Below are 19,166 nucleotides of genomic sequence, written 5' to 3'. Positions count from 1 at the left end.
GTCCAGTTCTCAACACAGCAGCCATAAGTATCCTTTTAAATGCTCCTCAATGTAACAGAGTTAGACTCATTTATAATTTCCCTACATAGGGCTCTTCTGTCCCTTTTATGTGAACCTATAATTAGCACTATCTCATTAAATATATGTCCCAGAGACTTAACTCTTCTAGCTATTCATATGCTGGTTGAGCCCTGAATCTCAGGGGAGTTGCAACACCTACTCTCCAGTTCATATGACTCACCCAGGACGACTAACAAAGGGATGATGATGAACAACACCCATCCCAAAAACCAGACAGTATCTACAACTGCAAGCAAGACAGTTCCATCCATATGCTCTATAAAATCTAAGGCCCCTCTCAGAAACAGAGTGGGCATTACCATCCCCAAGTCCTCAAGATTGAGGAATGAACAAATGGAAGGGGGAAAGTAACTATGGACCAAAGTAGACTGATTATTATTCTAGCAATGGAAGAACTTGTGTCATTGATATAAAGGCCACCAGAGGTTCTGAGGGGAGGAAGAGGGAAGAATAGGTGTAACATGGGGCAATCTGGGGACATTGGAATTGTCCTATATGACATCGCAACAATGGATACAGGCCATTATACATTTTGCCAAAATCTGTAAAATTGTGTGGTACAAAGTGTAAAGTACAATGTAAACTACAGACCATGGTTAGTAGCAATGCTTCATTATGTGTTCAATTGTAACAAATGTACCACACTAATGAAAGATATTGTTAATGGGAGAAATGTGGAGGTGGAAGGGTTGGGGTATATAAGAATCTCCTGTATTTTTTATGTAACCTTTATGTAATCTAAACCTTCTTTAAAAATAAAAAAAAATTAAAAAAAAAAAACAAACATAAGGCAGATCTTGTCACTCCCCTGCTTAAACTCGTTAATGATTTCCCACTTCCCTCATCATATAAGCCAGAGTCTTCACCTTATATGTGCTGGGCTCCAGTGACCCACCTGGTCTCCTGTCTCACCTGCTCTCCTTTACATACTCTGTTCTTGGCCACCTTGGACTTCTCTGTTGTTCCCTGAACCTGTCAGCCACATTCCCCATCAGAGCCTTCAGACTGGCTGTCCCCTTGGGACACTGTTCTGTGAGACACCAGGCACCCTCCCTCCCTTACCCTTTTAGGTATTTGCTCAATATTTGCATTCTCAACTGACCACTGTGAGAAGATCTTCTGTGTAAGACTGTGTAGCAGTTTGATATAGTTATGAATTCCAAAAATAGATATTATGTTTGTAAACTGGTCTGTACCTGGGCATGATTAAATTATGATTAGGGCTTTGATTGGGCCAGGTCAGTAGGGTGTTGAGTCCCCATCCCTTGGTTGGTGGAGACTCACAGATAAAAGACACGGCAAAGGACAGAGTTACAAAATTTTTGATGTTGGGAGTTTTGTTGTTGGAGTTTTGATGCTGGAGTCTTGAGCTGGAGTCCAGGGAAGTAAGCACACAAAGGAGCTTGGTTGTGAGGAAAGAGAAGCAAGCCCCAGGAAGAAAGGAACCCTGAGGTGGAGAGAAGCAAGCCCCAGGAAGAAATGAACCCAGGAAGCCTGAACCCTGACAGATGTTGGCAGCCATCTTATTCCAACACATGGCAAAAGATTTTGGTGAGGGAAGTAACTTATGCTTTATGGCCTGGTAACTGTAAGCTTCCACCCCAAATAAATACCCTTTATAAAAACCAGCTGAGGGAAACGGACTTTGGCCCAGTGGTTAGGGCGTCCGTCTACCACATGGGAGGTCCGCGGTTCAAACCCCGGGCCTCCTTGACCCGTGTGGAGCTGGCCATGCGCAGTGCTGATGCAAGCAAGGAGTGCCGTGCCACGCAAGGGTGTCCCCCGCATGGGGGAGCCCCACGCGCAAGGAGTGCGCCCGTGAGGAAAGCTGCCCAGCGTGAAAAGAAAGAGCAGCCTGCCCAGGAATGGCACCGCCCACACTTCCTGTGCCGCTGACGACAACAGAAGCGGACAAAGAAACAAGACGCAGCAAACAGACACCAAGAACAGACAACCAGGGGAGGGGGGGAAATTAAATAAATAAATAAATCTTTAAAAAAAAACAAACAAAACCAGCTGATTTCTGGTACTTTGCATCAGCACCCCTTTAGTTGACTAATAATACAGACTGTAATCCCTGCCTCACTAGTATTTCCCCTCTTCCCTGGTTTTTCACCATAGTATTTACTACTACTTGACACTCACTAAAGAAAGAGATTTTTGTTATTTTTATTCGCTGCTGAATTCTCAGCATATGTTCTACATGAATATCTGTTGAATGAGCAACTGAACCTTGTCAATTTTATCTTGCCTTTATGTCTGCCACCTCTGTTTAGCTCTGGCTAACTCACCCCTTCCTGTTTGCCTAGGGTGACCCTGCCAGCCTGTGATGCTCATTTTTCCTTTGTTCAGCTTATATAAATCTTACCCATTTTTCAAGTGTCAGTTTAAATTACATCTATTTGGTAAAATGATCTTAGATCAACAAAACAAAGTGACACTTTGCTTCTCTGAATTCTATAGCATTTATCTATACAAACCCTCAGACAGTTATAATTTACTGGTGACTGCTAATAACTCAAGTTTCTATAAATGTATTTTTTTCCCTGTCCTATTAGATGGAAAGCTACTTGAGGATCCTTCCTGGATTCTAAAACACCTAACAAGTATCTTGCCCAGAGTAGGCCCTTAACAGATATTTACTAATTAATTAATTAAAGCAGAGGTTCCTGGTGGTATAACAGATGGTGATGGATAAAGTCACAATCTATCCTACTCCGTATACCAAAACAAACAAACACAAAACCTTAAAATGGATCATAGACCTAAATATAAGAGCTAAAACTATATAAACTACAAAACGCTTAGAAGAAAACACAGGTATACATCTTTCAGATAGGGCAGTGGACTTGGCCCTGTGGTTAGGGCATCCATCTACCACATGGGAGGTCCATGGTTCAAACCCTGGGCCTCTTTGACCCGTGTGGAACTGGCCCATGCGCAGTGCTGATGCACAAAGAGTGCCGTGCCATGCAGGGGTGTCCCCATGTAGGGAGCCCCACGCCCAAGGAGTGCACTCCATAAGGAGAGCCGCCCAGCGCAAAAGAAAGTTCAGCCTGACCAGGAATGGCACTGCACACATGGAGAACTGACACAACAAGATGACCCAACAAAAAGAAACAGATTCCCGTGCCGCCGACAACAACAGAAGTGGACAAAGAACATGCAGCAAATAGACACAGAGAACAGACAACTGGAGCCGGGGGGCAGGGGAGAGAAATAAATAAATAAATCTTTAAAAAAAAATCTTCGAGATCTTGGATTATGCAATAGTTTCTTAAGATATGACACCAAAAACTTAAGCAACAAAAAGAAAAAAAGATAAATGGGATTTCATCAAAATTAAAAATGTTTGTGGGGAGAGGATTTGGCTCAACAGATAGAGCGTCCGCCTACCACATGGGAAGTCCAGGGTTCAAACCCAGGGCCTCCTGACCCATGTGGTGAGCTGGCCCACACACAGTGCTGATGCATGCAAGGAGTGCCGTGCCACACAGGGGTGTCCCCCACATAGGGGAGTCCCACGTGCAAAGAGTGTGCCCCATAAGGAGAGCCACCCAGTGCAAAAAAAGTGCGGTCAGCCCAGGAATGGCACCACACACATGGAGAGCTGATGCAGCAAGATGACACAACAAAAAGAGACACAGATTCCCGGTGCTGCTGACAAGAATACAAGTGGACACAGAAGAACACACAGCAAATGGATACAGAGAGCACACAACTGGGGGGGGAGGGGTGGGGAAGGGGAGAAAAATAAATAAAAAATAAATCTTAAGAAAAAAAAAAGAACTTCATAGGAAAAAAATGTTTGTGCTTCACAGGGCACCATCAGGAAAATGAAAATACAAAGCATATAGAATGGGACAAAAATTTTACAAATCATCTATCTGATAAGGGACTTGAATCTAGAATATATAAAGAACTTTTACAACTCAACAATAAAAAGATAAATTGCCCAATTTAAAAATAAGCAAAGGTAGTAAATATAAGAATGCCCTTCTTAAAGCTGTACAAATGTACATCATTATTACAAGGTATTAAGAATATGGTGATGCATGGGAAAATACAATTACTGTAACTTATGGACTATATTTAACAGTAATACTGTAATATTCTTGGATCAATAGCAAAGGTACTATATCAATGCCAAGGGTCAATAATAGGGGGGTATGGGATTTTTTTCTACTGGATTAAGAAAAATGTTCTAAAAGTGAGGTGATGCAGTTCAACTCTGTGACAAAACTGAGAACCACTGAGTGTACACTTTGATGAAGTATACAAGGCATGGGACTATACAACACAGTGAACCATATGGTAGATGATGGACTGTGGTGAACAGTACAAATATGAGTGTTTTCTCATAAACTATGATAAATATACAATACTAATACACCGTGTTAATACTAGGGTGGCTTTATGGAAAAATACACCAAATATAAGCTTTGGACCATAGTTAGCAGTAATGTTTTGATGATGTTCTTTCATAATTTGTAACAAATACTTCACAACAATGCAAGGTGTCGGTGGTAGGGTGATGCATGGGAATTCTGAACACTATGCATGATTTTTCTATGTACTCACAACTTTGCTAATAAAAATTTTTAAAAAGAACCTGAAAAATACCTAGCTATTTAAAAAATAAGCGAAGGATTTGAATGGGCATTTCTCCAAAGAAGATATACAAATGGCCAAGATGCACTTGAAAAGATCTCAACATCATTAGTCATTAGGGATACACAAATTAAAACCACAATGATATACCACTTCACTGCTATTATGATGGATAAAATTAAAACATAGACAATAACAAATTTTACTGAATATGTGGACAAAAATGAGAGCCCACATAAACTGCTGGTGAGACTGTAAAATGGTGCAGTCATTTTGGAAAAGTTTGGTCATTCCTCAAATGTTAAACATATAGTCACCATGTGACCCAGGAATGCCACCCTTAGAGGTATCCTAAGAGAACTGAAAACACATGTCCACACAAAACCTGTACATGAATATTCATAGCAGCATTACTCATGATAGTTCAAAAGTGGAAATAACCCAAATGTCCATTAAATGATGAATGGGATAAAGGAAATCTGGTATATCAATACCATGGCATGTTATTTGATCATAAAAAGTAATGAGGGGGAAGTAGACTTGGCCCTATGGATAGGTGTCCGCCTACCACATGGGAGGTCCATGGTTTAAACCCCGGGCCTCCTTGACCCGTGTGCAGCTGGCCCATGCGCAGTGCTGATGCGCACAAGGAGTGCCGTGCCATGCAGGGGTGTCCCCCGTGTAGGGCAGCCCCACGTGCAAGGAGCGCGCCCCGTAAGGAGAGCTGCCCAGCACAAAACAAAGTGCAGCCTGCCCAAGAATGGCGCTGCACACACAGAGAGCTGACACAACAAGATGAAGCAACAAAAAGAAACACAAATTCCCAGTGCTGCTGATAAGGATAGAAGTGGTCAGAGAAGAACACACAGCAAATGGACACAGAGAGCAGACAACGGCGGGGGGGGCGGGGGGGGGGGGGGCAGGAGGAGCATAAAAAAAAAATCTTAAAAAAAAAAAAAAAGGAATGAGGGAAGCCGATTTGGCTCAACTGATAGAGCATCCGGCCACCACATGGGAGGTTCAGGGTTCAAACCCAGGACCTCCTGACCCGTGTGGTGAGCTGGCCCACGCACAGTGCTGATGCATGCAAGGGGTGCCGTGCCATGCAGGGGTGTCCCCCGTGTAGGGGAGCCCCACACACAAGGAGTGCGCCCCGTAAGGAGAACCGCCCTGCGTGAGAAAAGCACATTGTGCCCAGGAGTGGCGCTGCATACATGGAGAGCTGATGCAGCAAGATGACTCAACAAAAAGAGAAGCAGATTCCTGGTGCCGCTGACAAGAAAGCAAGTGGACACAGAACACACAGCGAATGGACAGAGAGGGCAGACAAGGGGGTGGGGAAGAGAAATCAATTTAAAAAGCTGACTTGATAAACTTCAAGATAAATCTTGAAGAAAATTACTACCTCTAATGATAGAATAGGAGATGCTCAATTAAAATTTTATTTTTACCAAAGGCAAAAGTTTGAAGGAGGCACGAGAACATTAGCTGTGTAGCTATGTAGTAGTAATAAAGGAGCAATGAGTACTCTGATATGGTCCCACAGGTATACAGACAACGTACTTTCACCATACTTTACCTTCGATGCGCCTCCTCTTGGAGCGAGGGTGGCCCTGAGGACTAGCCTCTGCTGCATTCTCTAGAGGGTTGAGGGAATGCCAGTAGGTGGTGACTGGGCTCCAGGGACGGCTGGGTACCTGGGAGACACGCTGTAGACACTTTTCCAGGTAGGACAGGCTAAGGAAGGGGTGAGATGAAGACACTGAAGTGGTCACTGGGCCCTCACCATGCCCTTCTTCCCTAAGCCCATCTCTTTCCAGCACTGACACTAACTTACAGTAGCTGCTTGTCCTGATGGAAGAGTCGGGGGGAAAACTCTGAAAGGAGCTCGAGGAATGCCAGATTTGGGGGCTGCCCAGAGGAGCCAGCTGGAGGAATCTCGGAAAAGGAGAACTTGATGCCTTCCCTTGATTGGACAGAATTATTTTAGGAAGATAGTTCTTTCCCATGTTCCTCCCAGGGCTCAGGAATCCTGCCCATGTGCACCCTACCCCCAGCTAATCTCCCAAAGCATACACCCCACCGACCTAGTCCTTGTCTTCTCAACAGCTCATCCTAGCTCCCAGCTCTCCCTGCATACAGCCTCTGGCTCAGCCCTCTGAGGACTATCCAAGTACCTTGACTTCCAACCATACTTCCTTACTTGTGAAGTGTGACCAAAAGGTCACGGTTCTGTAGCTGCTGAGGTCCAAAGCTCAAGGCAAACCTCCGGGCCAGGTCCCTCATCTCGATGAAGGCTGGAAGCTCATTCAGGCCCTGGGGCCCCTGTTCCTGCAGCAATTCTGTATACAGCTGTGTCCAAGGACATAGCACAGGAAAAGGGAAGAAGAGGGTGGAAATAGAGAAGTAGAATATACCCTTCTCTGCTCAAAACTATAAAAGGCTTGGGAGGCTACCTGCTACTTTTAATTTTTTCTCCTAGAATACTGCTCCTACTCCCAACCCCTTGGAACCGAGGAAGTCTTCATCCCTGCTCTATAATAATAAATAAAAATCGTTGTAGTAACTGTGAAGGAGGCTGAGAGAAAATAGATGAGCAAAAATTAGGAATTCCCTATCACTTTATTGTTGGAGTTTTCACCAAAAATATTTAACATTTCAGTGAGGTTGGGGTTGAAAAAATATTGAAAATATTTTAAAAAATATTTTCTAAAGCTCTACCAGGAACCTGCCTTATAAAGTAAAAGAGTCAAAATATATTAGGAAGTTCCTGATGCTTAGGCGTTTACATTCTAAATGACTGAGGGTAGAAAAAACAGTTGTAGACTAGAGGAGGGCAGGTCCTAGGCTTGAAGCCCTCTAGGCAGAAGGGAGTACCTGTTTGAGGCTCAGCAGCAGAATTCGAGAGCAATGACTACGGTCCATCTGCCTTGCTCTGGTTAGTGTCTCCTTGATGATATCCCCATAGTCAGTGTAGAACTGCCAGGAAGAAATACAGAGAGTATTGGGTCACCAGAGGCAAGATTGCTTCTGCTCTGTTTCTTCCTTCAAGTCCTTAACTATTTCTCCTCCAAAATGCTTAGTATGGAAAACTGACTCTAAGCATAAAATAATTCAGACTAGACCTTGTTTCTAGCCCAAATGTGCAAAGTCCAAAATAAATCAATTTAGGCAAATAAATAAGGAGAAGAAACTCTGCCTTGATCCCATTTCTTGGAGAAGATGAGCAGCAAGCTTGCCAGTGCCCAAGCTTGTCCAGCACCAAAGCCTGTACTCCCCACCTTGAAAGCTCCACGAAGGTAGGAACTTGTGTTTGTTTGGTCACTGCTATGTCCTTAGTGCCTCGAAGGTACTTGGCACATAGCAGGAATTAATACGATGGCAGGTCAAGGAAACCAAGGTACATATCTAGGCAGCTTATGAGGACTGATCCCTCTTTCATTCTTTTTCCTTTTTCCAATACCCCATTCCATAGACTGGGCTGAGAAAGAAAAAGAATTCTGGGTAGAAAGAATAAGATCTTTCTCCTCCATTGAATTTCTTCCTTTTACGTAACAGCCTTTTCTCCATAAGTATTTACTACTATGTCTCTTCTCCTTGTCCCTAAAATCCTGTTGTCTTTTTCCTCCTACTTCTTTAAGCCTGATGCCATCAACCCACCACACACCCCCACCCCCACTCCATCTCTAGTATTACAGGGTCTGAAGTCACAGCTGGGCCCAACTTGGTCTCTCTCCTTTACTTTTGCAGGGCCTCATTGTACCTTGTTGTAGTGTTTGAAAACATCGGAGGCTGCGTCCATCTCCAGCACGCCATATAGCAGCAGTTTGCAGAATCCAGCTAGGAGGCGGCGCCGCTGGTGCAGCTGCTCTATTTGTTTGTGATCCTCCAGTGAATTACCTGCCCCTGAGCCATCAAACGCAGAACGGATTTAGGCCTCCTGTCCTGTATCCCTCAGCCAGACCCAAGCCCCAATCCCTTCCTGACACCCTGGGAGAGAGTCCCTGTACCACTGCCCAGATCTCTGGGTTGGACGAAGACGTGGTCCATGAGGAAGCTGGCTAGCTCAGACTGAAGAGTGGCTTCAGGAAAAAAGACAAGTGGCCTAAGGAAATCACGTCCCCCTACAACCATCTGAGGGCTGAAGATGAGAAGCAGATCACTTAACAAGACAAAAGCCTGTTGGGGGAAAAAAGGAGGCTTAAAGAGGGTAGAATAATTACCAGGATAGAAATTTAATAACTAGTTTCTCTTTGGAATGGGACTCCCTCAGACCATGGGGTGGGTACTTGCCTCATAGCTCCTATTTGAGTCAACTCTCACCTGCTCCTGGATTTGAGGATCTACATCTGAGAGGCAGCTCTGGCAGAGTTCACTGAAGGCTACCATCCTGCCCTTCACACTCAACAGCTGCTTCTGTAGAGACAGTGGCTTGAAGGGAAGACTACAACACAGGCTCCTCCATTCCTTTTCCCCCTCCTTAGACCCACAGTTACCTGAGAAGCATCTGATCCAGATATGTGGGCTAGTGTCCAGAGAATGGAAAAATAGACAAGAGTCAAGGCCGGGAGGACCACCTGTAACAATCAAAAGTGAGAAAGAAATGCTAGAAAGATGAGGGGTGGGTCAGGAAAGCAAGGGGCAAGCGGGGGGGGAGACAGACAAAAACACACACATGCTCACAAAAGCAGTGAAGAGAGACAGAAGCAATGAAGAAGAGAAAATGAGATTGGGGAGACTTGATTCCTTTTCTGGTGGAAAAGAGGTGACACTCTGGATAATCTTTAGAGGTTTCTATCCTAGGCAGGAATGCCACCTCTCCCTAATTTATCTCATGTCTCCTTGAGTCTTCAAAATCATCCTTGACTCCCAAGAGTGGAACAGAAGGAACAACACCCATGTCATCTTCCTCCCTTGTGTCTACTCCACTCCCCAGGCTTGGAGCTGCCTGAGGGAGTTGGCCAGCTAGGATAGAATCCTTAAAAACTCCTCTCCTGCCTTCACCCTCCAATGTGCCAACTTGCCTGGTGAGGAACCTCTCCTGTATCCACAGCCTTCTGGAGGAGTCGGTAGCATGGCTCATAGAGTTCCCAGCGAGTTAGGTCATGAGCACTTTAAGGGGGAAAAGGTAAAGGTTATACTGCAAGAGAACACGAGGCACCAACTCCACAGGCTTCCAGTAGAAAGCTGAGAGGGAGAAAAAAGGGGAGTTGCTCACTTGTAGAAGGCAGACAGGCGCTTCAGAGTGGCTGCCAGACTATACACTTCATCCTCATCTAGGAAGGAAGACTGAGGAAGAGAGAGGATCCACAATAGCGTTTTCCAAGAACTCATATACCCACATTCCCCTTCGTGTGGCTCTTGCCCACCTAGTTTGGGGTGACCTGTCATTTAGCCCCAGGTCCCACCTGCAGCAGCTCTTCAAGTTCCTGCTGGAAGCGGTCCGTCAGCAGATCCATCAGTTGGCTGCGGGCAAAGTCTACCCGGCCAAAGAAAGTGAACTCGGGATTACAGAGCAGATAGAGGGCGTGAGCTCCAGCCTCAAGCACCGCTGGCTCAGCATGTTTCACCACCACCTCCTGGAGTTGCTGCAAGAACAGCTCTAGGTGCTGGGAGAAAAAAAGGTAGAAGATGGTGTCATAGTTCCCGTGAGGAGGCAAGTCTTCTGGAAGGGAGAAGATGCTGAGGGATGTAATAAATAGGGTTGAAAGCACTAAATTCCAAAGGTAAGACAGCTAAGAAAGGAAAGGCTTATTGATTTTTATGAAACCCTGGTTCCTGAGAAGAACCAGATCCTGGCAACCAAGCTCTTGACCCTAGCAGGGGAGCAGCAGGTATAGGAAATATATCTTCCTCCCTTCTCACCTTCTCCAAACGCCTGGTGCAATAGATGTTGAGGTCAAAGTAATTGAGGAGCTGGAGCAGGGGCGCAACCTTCTCTGCATCAGCTGAGAACTGTGATGATGGGAAAATGAGACCTACTTAACAGCTATTATATCACTAATTGTTTCTGCCATTCCTCAAGGGAGATGACCATTTTCTTTCACCCACTCATTCCGTGATACTGAGGGGCAGGGCAGCTCTACCTTGGCCAGGAGCTGGGGCAGCAGCGGGATGAGGTGCTCAGTCAGCTTCACCTTGTCATCAGCCTGGGTCTTACGTTCTTTAGAGGTTAAGCCCTGGAATTAGAGTGATGTGGAAGTAAGGGAATGGTGTGGCAAAACACTGGGTCAGGAAGGGTTGTGTGTCACTCCTCCCCATGCTCTTATCTGCCCAGGAAGAAGTATTCAGCAGCTCCCTTCAGCGTTATTTTTTCTGAAAATGGAATTGAGGAGCAGAGAAAGGGGCACCCTAACCCAAGACTTAATGAAGAAAGATAATACCTATGTGAATTTAAAATTGCTAATCAGTCAACACCCACCTCCCCTCGTGCCATACCTTCCTCCCAGTGACCCGCCCCACAGGCGGGTGACCCTCTGAAGCTTGCCGGACACTGGACACAAGGATTTCTATCAGTGTGCTCTCCTGCACGTCGCCCAGGTCTGGGTTGGCAGGAGAATCAAAAACACAGAATCACAGATTAGCTTCTCTCTACCTCCAAGGTTCCCCATCTCTATGCCACTGATGCTGCCTTTTACAAATCAGGAAAGAAATCTTTCTGGGTTTCATAAAAGGAGGGGAAGGTGGGGTACGCACTCTGGTCCTTCTCCAGCAGCAGGCTTGTCAGGTTCTCCCAGTCCTTCAGCTGCGACCCCGCGCAGTCCCAAAGGCTGTCTACTAAGTAAGCAGCATGGTCATGGAGCTGTGCAGGAGAACACAGGTTACGTTACTGATATAACACTGAAAACCTCTATGCAGTAGTTATTTCATGTGACTGAAAATTTCTCTCCTTCCTAGAGTGCCCATCCTCCTCTATGGCAGGTCTTATGCCCAACACCCAAACAATGCCTCTCCACACATCACCTCACTCTCCACAAAAAAGGACAGCAGAAGGTGAAAAAAAGTCCTCTGGGAGCGTGGACTCCGGTGTCGTTCTTTTCCACCCACCATTCTTGTCTCACATACAGGGTAGAAGAGCCTGAAGGAATCGACACAGAAAAAGGGTACTGCATGGGAGGAAGCAGGAGTGGAATAGTCACAATGGGAGGAGAAATGGCCCAAGGAGAGGTGTAAAGGAAAGTGAGGTAGTGAGGTGCAGAGCTACAGAAAACCCCAGGAATCGAGACACCGAGAGAGACTTTACTGGGGGCAGTGGGGGGAGGGGAAGTCCTGAGGAAGAGCAGCAGCAGGAGATGGGGAGAAGACAGCTGAGGGTGGTATAAATGGAATGGAATGAAAGTAGCCCTGCTCACTTCCAGTACAGAAACTCTCCTGCAGCAGAGGCCAGAGCTCGATTGGAGGCGTATACAACAGGATAGATGCTCTCACAGTCACTGTCAGTCAGCACCCCTTCCATGTTCCTGCCAAAAGAAGAGAAAGCAGCGTGCAGAAGTGGAGGACTGTCTTCTAGCACAACTCAGGCTAGAAACAAGAAGGGACAAAAACAATGAGTACATGACTTGCAGAGAACTTTAAGAAGAGTGGAAGATGAAGGGGTATAGAGAGTTAGAGAAAAAAGGAATATCCCCCCCTGGAGATCTTGTAACTCAGGAACAACCTTTCAACCCATACATAAGGAAGAGTCAACCTATGTCAGGTGGAGGGATACAACTTTGGAGGGGCCTGTTTGATGCTGGGATGGTAAATGTCCAAGATGCTTGCCTTTCCAATTCCCAGGACTCACTTAAGGAGAAGTATGAGTAACCTGACAGCCTCCACTGCCACATCATACTCTCTGTCCATGACCATGGAAACCATCCGGTCCTGTAGGAAGGAGAACATTGCTCAATGTCTCATTCTCCCCATTCGAAAACATTGTATTTTCTGAGAATTTTAGAGATTCAAAAAGAGAAGGTATAGAAGCAGATGCTGGGATATAGCAATAGATATGTAGGAGAAGTGGGAAGATATGAGGTAGGGAAAAGGGAACTGCAAGAAAGAGATAAGCAAAGAAGCATCGTTCCAATTTTACCTTAAAGCGGCTGGTGAAGAGCTCCAGGCGTGTGATCAAGTCCCGGTTGCTGTAGAGCTCTTTCAGAGCCTTCAGGCACTTCAGACGGACTTCTCGATGCTATTGAAGGGGGGGAAAAGGAGATTGGATGTGTGACTGACTCTTCTCTACTCACCTGTACTGGGTTTCCATAATCTTATCTTAGGTTACTCATTCTGTGCTTGGATATTCTCTATATTGATTATCAAGGACTATGAGATGTCTTATAGACAATGAACAACTGTCTTAATTGGAAAAAAAAGGGGGGGGCAGGAGTCTAGTTGAATTTAGCAATTATGCAGAAAAGGATCCTTTGGATACCACCCTAAGGTTGGTATTATCAATTAACCAATAACTTTGTTTTTTCTTGGGGGAAGTCTTCCCCATCCCCTCAGGTTTTGAGGCATTTTATCTGCTGGATATGCTTTTTCTACCTTATCCCACTCCTCCCCAATACTGAGCTGTGTGTGTGGGTTTTTGTTTGTTTTGTTTTTTTGAGGTTCAGTGCCCTGATGGGTTGATAATTATTCACAAGGTGAGATTCAGAAATGGAAGGACCAGGAAAAGCCAGAACATTCTAGGGCAGGGAGGAGGATAAGGGGAATAGGGGATGCAGAAACTGACCCAACTCCCACCTTATCATGCAGTGTCCAGCCAATGTACTTTAAATAGCTATCAGTGAGGAAGGAGGTACTGTAACTTAGCATCCAAGAGCCAATCTCCTCGATGCAGATAGCACGGATCTCAGGAAGGACATCCCTAGGAACAAAGAGGTAAATTAACACATAGCACCTTCTTGTTAACCTCATTTTCTATCCTCTCAGATAGTTCCCTGTCAAAGAAGAATCTATTTCCTTGACTAAACACCATATACCATGTCTCTCATTTTCTCCTGCCAATGTAAATAATATATATAAAGTTTTTTCTGTACCCAGCCCATAAAATAGTTGAGCAAGCCCCTATACAAACTTATCCTCCATTTTCCTTTTAAAATCTGATTTTGAAAGTTGATTTAACTGTTGCCCAAACTGTGCATTTTAATTTCATGTCAAGAAAAGGTTAAATCAGCAGATGATTCTGGAAAGGCAGGTTGAAATCTAGGAAAGAGTAAGAAACAACTACAGATGCTCTTCTAAACTTGATTCTACCAGTTCTTTAAAAGGCAAGTTGGGCTAGAAAAAGGCTTGCCAAGTCATATGTATCAAAAACACTGCCTTTGGTTCTCTGCTCTTGCCCTCCCAAGTCACCAACCCCAAAAAGATTGTGTGTATGGGAGGGGAAGATCTTGAGTAAACTTAGAGCAGAACATTCAGCAATGCCTTATCTTCTTGTTTTCTTTCCCTGAAGAACTTAAAAGATCTTTTGTGGATGGGGATAAACTAAACTATACTAATACAAAATATTAGTTGTTAGAGTATTTGCTCCAGCTGCATTGGTTCTGGGACTAGTCAAATAACTCAGGGTTAGTAAGTGGGTCTGACAGACTCCATAACCAAGGACCACCTGGTTCAACTGAGAAGAGCCCATTAACTCACCTGTACCGATGTACAAAGACACCCCTGAAGAGGGCATTCATCATTCCCTCAATCTCCTCTTGATGCTCCTGGAGCTGAAGGACAGGAAGAAACAAGTCAATCTCTCCTGTTCCCCAATGGCGTTAGGCCACAAAGGAATAGCAAAGTATGACTTCCACCTACTTCCTACACAATACAGGGCACAGTCTGAACCCCTAGTATTTTTTTTTATCGCCCCCCCCTTTGCGGCTTGCTTTGCTGTCTGCTCTGTGTCCATTCGCTGTGCGCTCTTCTGCGTTTTTGCTTGTCTCCCTTTTTTGTTGCATCACCTTGCTGAGTCGGCTCTCTGTAGCACTTGCGAGCGGGGCAGCACTCTGCAGCAGGCCAGCAGCACTCTGCGGCACCCAGGCCGGCTGCTCTCCGCAGCGTGTGGGCGACCCTGCCTTCACAAGAAGGCCCCAGGACATGAACCCAGGGCCCCCATGTGGTAGACGGGAAACCAACTGACTGAGCCACCGCTGCTTCCCTGAACCCCTAGTATTTTATGATCTCTTTTAAACTTTCTAATTCTGGGAAATGTTATGTTGTCAACCAATCCAACTAATACAGTTTCTTTGTGTTTGGGAAAATAACATCCCTTCTGTGTTAGGTATTCTGGCTATTTCTGTCTATTCAGAAGCATTATCTGGTAGCTACGTACATCTTTGATTAATAAAAACAAGAAAATGAATTTTTGATAAATGTAGTTTGTTAGAAGAAGTGGAACTAGCAAAAAAGGCAAAGAAATATTAGCTCAGTGGTTCTTAACTGCGGGTGATTTTGCCCCCCATGTGACATTTAGCAATGTCTGAAGACACTTTTGGTTGTCACAACTAGGAAGGGGTCACTACTGACATCCTAGGTATAGGCCAGGGATGTTACTGAACATTCTACAGTACACAGGACAGGCCCCCAAATCACAGTGCTGTTGTTGAGAAACCCTGGATTAGGTAACAGATACCATGGAGGAAGAATTATAAGGAGAAAAGCAACAATCTTTAATACAACAGATACAACATCTTCAGTATATCAATCTATTGAGAAAAAATGGGGGAAGATATGACTTATAGGTAAGGGTAAGAGGGTTAATGAAAAAATAGCTAGAAGATAGGCTGAAACGGCCTGGAAAAAGATCTTCTAGGGTTTAGGACACCAGGCAAAGGCTGGACACTGCCCAGAAGAGAGAGGGACAAAGAAGGGGAATCGCAACTGCAAAACTCAAACACACTCTGACTAGGCATTGGCTCAGTGGGCTGCCAAAGATCGCCATCTGCTGGCAGACCAAGGAAGTGCACGTGAGAAAATTAAAAGTAAGTAAGTGAGGCTTTTTCCAGCCCTTACAGTCTCCCACCCCAAGGCCCAGGTTTGCAACTCATTGGTCCAGAGCCCAATTTTGAGCAACTAACAGGAACAATCCGAATAACCCACGTTGAACCAAGAATCAAAGAGCAGCAGTAATACACAGCCTCCTGCAACAAAATCCCTATGAAACAGAAGGAAATTGAGCAACTGAGTAAACTACCAGATACCTAATCAGCAAAAAATTACAGGTCATACTAAGATAATAGAAGACATGGCCCAAGAAAAGGAATATATCAAAGCCCCAGACGAGACACAGGATTTGAGAGAACTAATTAACAAGATGCACACAAGTTTCCAAAATCAAATTAATGAGTTGAAAGACAATATGGCTAAAGAGATAAATGGCATCAAGAAGACACTGAGGGAAGTGGATGTGGCTCAAGGGATTGGGCTCCTGTTTACCATAATGGAGGCCCTGGATTCAGTTCCTGGGTCCTCCTGGTATAGATAAACTGGCCCACGCCCTTCAAGAGCTGACAACCCATGCCCGCAGACAGTTGGTGCAGCAAGATGATGCAACAAAGGGAGACAAGCAGACACAGAAGAATGAGCAGTGAATGGACACAGAGAGAAGACAGCAAGCGCAAGTGGCAAGGGGGGGTATAAATAAAATAAAAATGAAGACACTGGGCAAGCACAAAGAAGCATTTGAAATCCTGAACAGAAAAGTAACAGAGCTCATGTGAATGAAAGACACAATAGATGAGATAAAAAACACATTAAGGGGAAGCAGCTGTGGCTCAATCAGATGAGCTCCCATCTACCATATGAGAGGCCCTGGGTTTGTATTCTGGGGCCTCCTTGTGAAGGGCAGGCTCGCCCGCATGTTGTGGAGCACCACCTGGTCCACAGGTGCCGCAGAGCGCCATGTGGCTGGCAGATGCTGCAGAGAGCCAACTCAGCAAGGTGACGCAACGAAGAAGGGAGACAAGCAAGAACACAGAAGAACGCACAGTGAATGGACACAGAGAGCAGACAGCATGCAAAAGCAGCAGGGAGGGGGGATAAAAAAAAAAACACACATTAAGACATCCAACAGCAGACTTGAAATGACAGAAGAAAGAATAAGTGATACTGAAGACAGAACAGATGAAATTGAAGAATAGAAAAAAATTGAGTAGGGGCTCAGGGAGTTGAATGACCACATGAAATGCAACAATATACGTGTCACTGAAGTTCCAGAAGGAGAAAAGAAGGGAAAAGGGGCAGAAAGAGTATATGAGGAAATAATAGCTGAAAATTTCCCAACTCTCATGAAAGAAATGAACTTACATGTCCAAGACGCGCACCGTACCCCAATTAGAATAAACCCCAATTGACCTACTTCATGACACACACTACTCAGAATGTCAAAGTCAAAGACAAACAGAAAATTCTGAGAGCAGCAAGGTAGAAGCAAACCATCGCATATAAGTGATGTCCAGTAAGACTTAACTTGGTATAGCCACACAATGGAATATTACGTAGCTGTAAGAAGAAATGAAAGTCATAAAGTATATGACAACATGGATGAACCTGGAAGACATTATGTTGAGTGAAGCAAGCCAGACACAAAAGGACAAATATATATGACTGCTTTACTATGAACCAAATATACTGTGTAACAAATTGTATGATTTGGGAAAAAGAATTTATGTGTATCCAGTACATTTAATTGAGAATTGTACATTTTATTCAAGTGTGTTTTCTTTTTATTTTTAAATTATTGTTTCTATTTTCAATTATTAAAGGCACAAAATAAAGAAAAAAAGCATGGATTTCTCATCAGAACTGTGAAGGCAAGAAGACAGTTTTATAACACAATTAGCATACTGAAAGTGAAAAACTGCCAGCCAAGAATTCTTTATCCAGCAAAAATGTCCTTCAAATATGAAGGTAAGTATAAAATATTTACAAATAAAAAGAAACTAAGAAAGTTCATAAAAAAAAGAATCCACCTTTGCAGGAAATACTAAAGGAAGCCTTAGAGCCTGAAAGAAAGACAGGAAAGAGAGGCTTGGAGGAGAGTAGAGAGAAACAATAGCAGATAGGATAAACAAAAGAGTAAAAAGACAGATGAAAATAAGATATGGCATATGAAGAATCAAAGAATAAAATGGTGAAAGTAAATAATGTATTTATAGTGGTATCATTGAATCTGAATGGATTAAACTCCCTAATCAAAAGATAAAGGCTGAGAGAATGGATAAAAAAAACCATGAGCCATCTATATGATGCTTACAAACAACTCATCTTAGACCCAGGGATACAAACCGGCTGAAAGTGAACGGTTGGAAAAAGATACTTCATGCAAATAGTAACCATAAAAGAGCAGGGGTAGCTATACTAATATTGGACAAAACAGACTTTAAATGCAAAAAGTTATGAGATACAGAAGGGACAATCCACCAGGAAGAATTAACAGTCATAAATATCTATGTACATAACCCCAAAATACATGAGACAAACCCTGACAAAACTGAAGAGAGAAACAGACATTTCTACAAGAATCACTGAAGACTTCAACACACCACTCACATCATTAGATAGAACAACTAGACAGATGATTAATAAGGAAACTGAGAACTTGAACAATATGATGAACGAGTTAGACCTAACACTTATACACAGAACGTTGCATCCAAATTCAGCGGGTTATACATGGATCTTTCTCTTGGATAGACCACACGTTAGGACACAATACCGCTCTGAAAAATTATCAAAAGATTGAAATTATACAAAGCACCTTCTCTGATCATAATGGAATGAAACTGGAAATCAGTAATAGGAAAAAAGTAAATTTGCAAACGTGTGGAAGTTAAACAACACAGTAGGTCCAAGAAGAAATTGCAAATAAAATCAGTAAATAAATTGAGACAAATGAATATAAGAATACAATTTATCAAAACTTATGGGACATAGCAAAGGCAGTCTTGAGAGGGCAATTTATAGCCCTGAATGCCTATGTTAAAAAAGAGCTGGGAAGAAGATTTGGTTCAACTGGTATAGCATCCATCTACCACATAGGAGGTACAGGTTCAAACCCAGAGCTTCCTGACCCTTGTGGTGAGCTGGTCCATGCACAGTGCTGCTGCGTGCAAGGAGTCCCGTGCTACGCAGGGGTGTCCCCCACACAGGGGAGTCCCATGCGCAAGGAGTGCACCCTGTAAGGAGAGCCGCCCTGTGCAAAATAAAGTACAGCCTGCCCAGCAGTGGCGCCACACACATGGAGAAACGACACAGCAACAAAAAAGAGACATGAATTCCTGGTGCCGCTGACAAGAATACAAGCAGACACAGAAGAACACACAGCAAATGGACACAGACACCAGGCAACTGGTGGCGGGGAGAGGTCAGGGGGAGAGAGAAATAAATAAATCTTTTTTTTTTTTTTAAAAAAGAGCTAAGCACAAAGATTTAACTGAACAACTAGAGAAACTAGAAAAAGGACAGTAAACCAGTCTCAAAACAAGCAGAAGGAAAGAAATAAT

At 44.1% G+C, this 19,166-nt stretch overlaps 1 protein-coding gene across 1 annotated transcript in view; it reads right to left on the bottom strand.

The window, feature by feature from the left end:
- The window catches only part of STAG3 (STAG3 cohesin complex component), a 44,186-nt gene that overhangs the window by 6,999 nt on the left and 18,021 nt on the right, over nt 1–19,166 (bottom strand). The window contains exons 9-29 of the mRNA XM_023588398.2: nt 14,317–14,390; nt 13,417–13,540; nt 12,764–12,862; nt 12,476–12,555; nt 12,045–12,152; nt 11,656–11,770; nt 11,389–11,494; nt 11,131–11,234; nt 10,779–10,871; nt 10,558–10,647; nt 10,101–10,301; nt 9,911–9,981; nt 9,717–9,804; nt 9,189–9,269; nt 9,016–9,108; nt 8,703–8,871; nt 8,456–8,598; nt 7,570–7,671; nt 6,896–7,044; nt 6,530–6,658; nt 6,272–6,429 (exon numbers count right to left, since the gene is read on the bottom strand). Coding sequence (XP_023444166.2) covers nt 6,272–6,429; nt 6,530–6,658; nt 6,896–7,044; nt 7,570–7,671; nt 8,456–8,598; nt 8,703–8,871; nt 9,016–9,108; nt 9,189–9,269; nt 9,717–9,804; nt 9,911–9,981; nt 10,101–10,301; nt 10,558–10,647; nt 10,779–10,871; nt 11,131–11,234; nt 11,389–11,494; nt 11,656–11,770; nt 12,045–12,152; nt 12,476–12,555; nt 12,764–12,862; nt 13,417–13,540; nt 14,317–14,390 — 2,377 coding nt within the window. The remainder of the gene's footprint in view (nt 1–6,271; nt 6,430–6,529; nt 6,659–6,895; nt 7,045–7,569; nt 7,672–8,455; nt 8,599–8,702; nt 8,872–9,015; nt 9,109–9,188; nt 9,270–9,716; nt 9,805–9,910; nt 9,982–10,100; nt 10,302–10,557; nt 10,648–10,778; nt 10,872–11,130; nt 11,235–11,388; nt 11,495–11,655; nt 11,771–12,044; nt 12,153–12,475; nt 12,556–12,763; nt 12,863–13,416; nt 13,541–14,316; nt 14,391–19,166) is intronic.

Source organism: Dasypus novemcinctus, chromosome 23 (genome assembly GCF_030445035.2).
Source record: "Dasypus novemcinctus isolate mDasNov1 chromosome 23, mDasNov1.1.hap2, whole genome shotgun sequence".
NCBI lineage: Eukaryota > Metazoa > Chordata > Mammalia > Cingulata > Dasypodidae > Dasypus > Dasypus novemcinctus.
The sequence above is the reverse complement of the archived record's forward strand: the minus strand, read 5'-3'. Positions and strand labels throughout refer to the sequence as shown.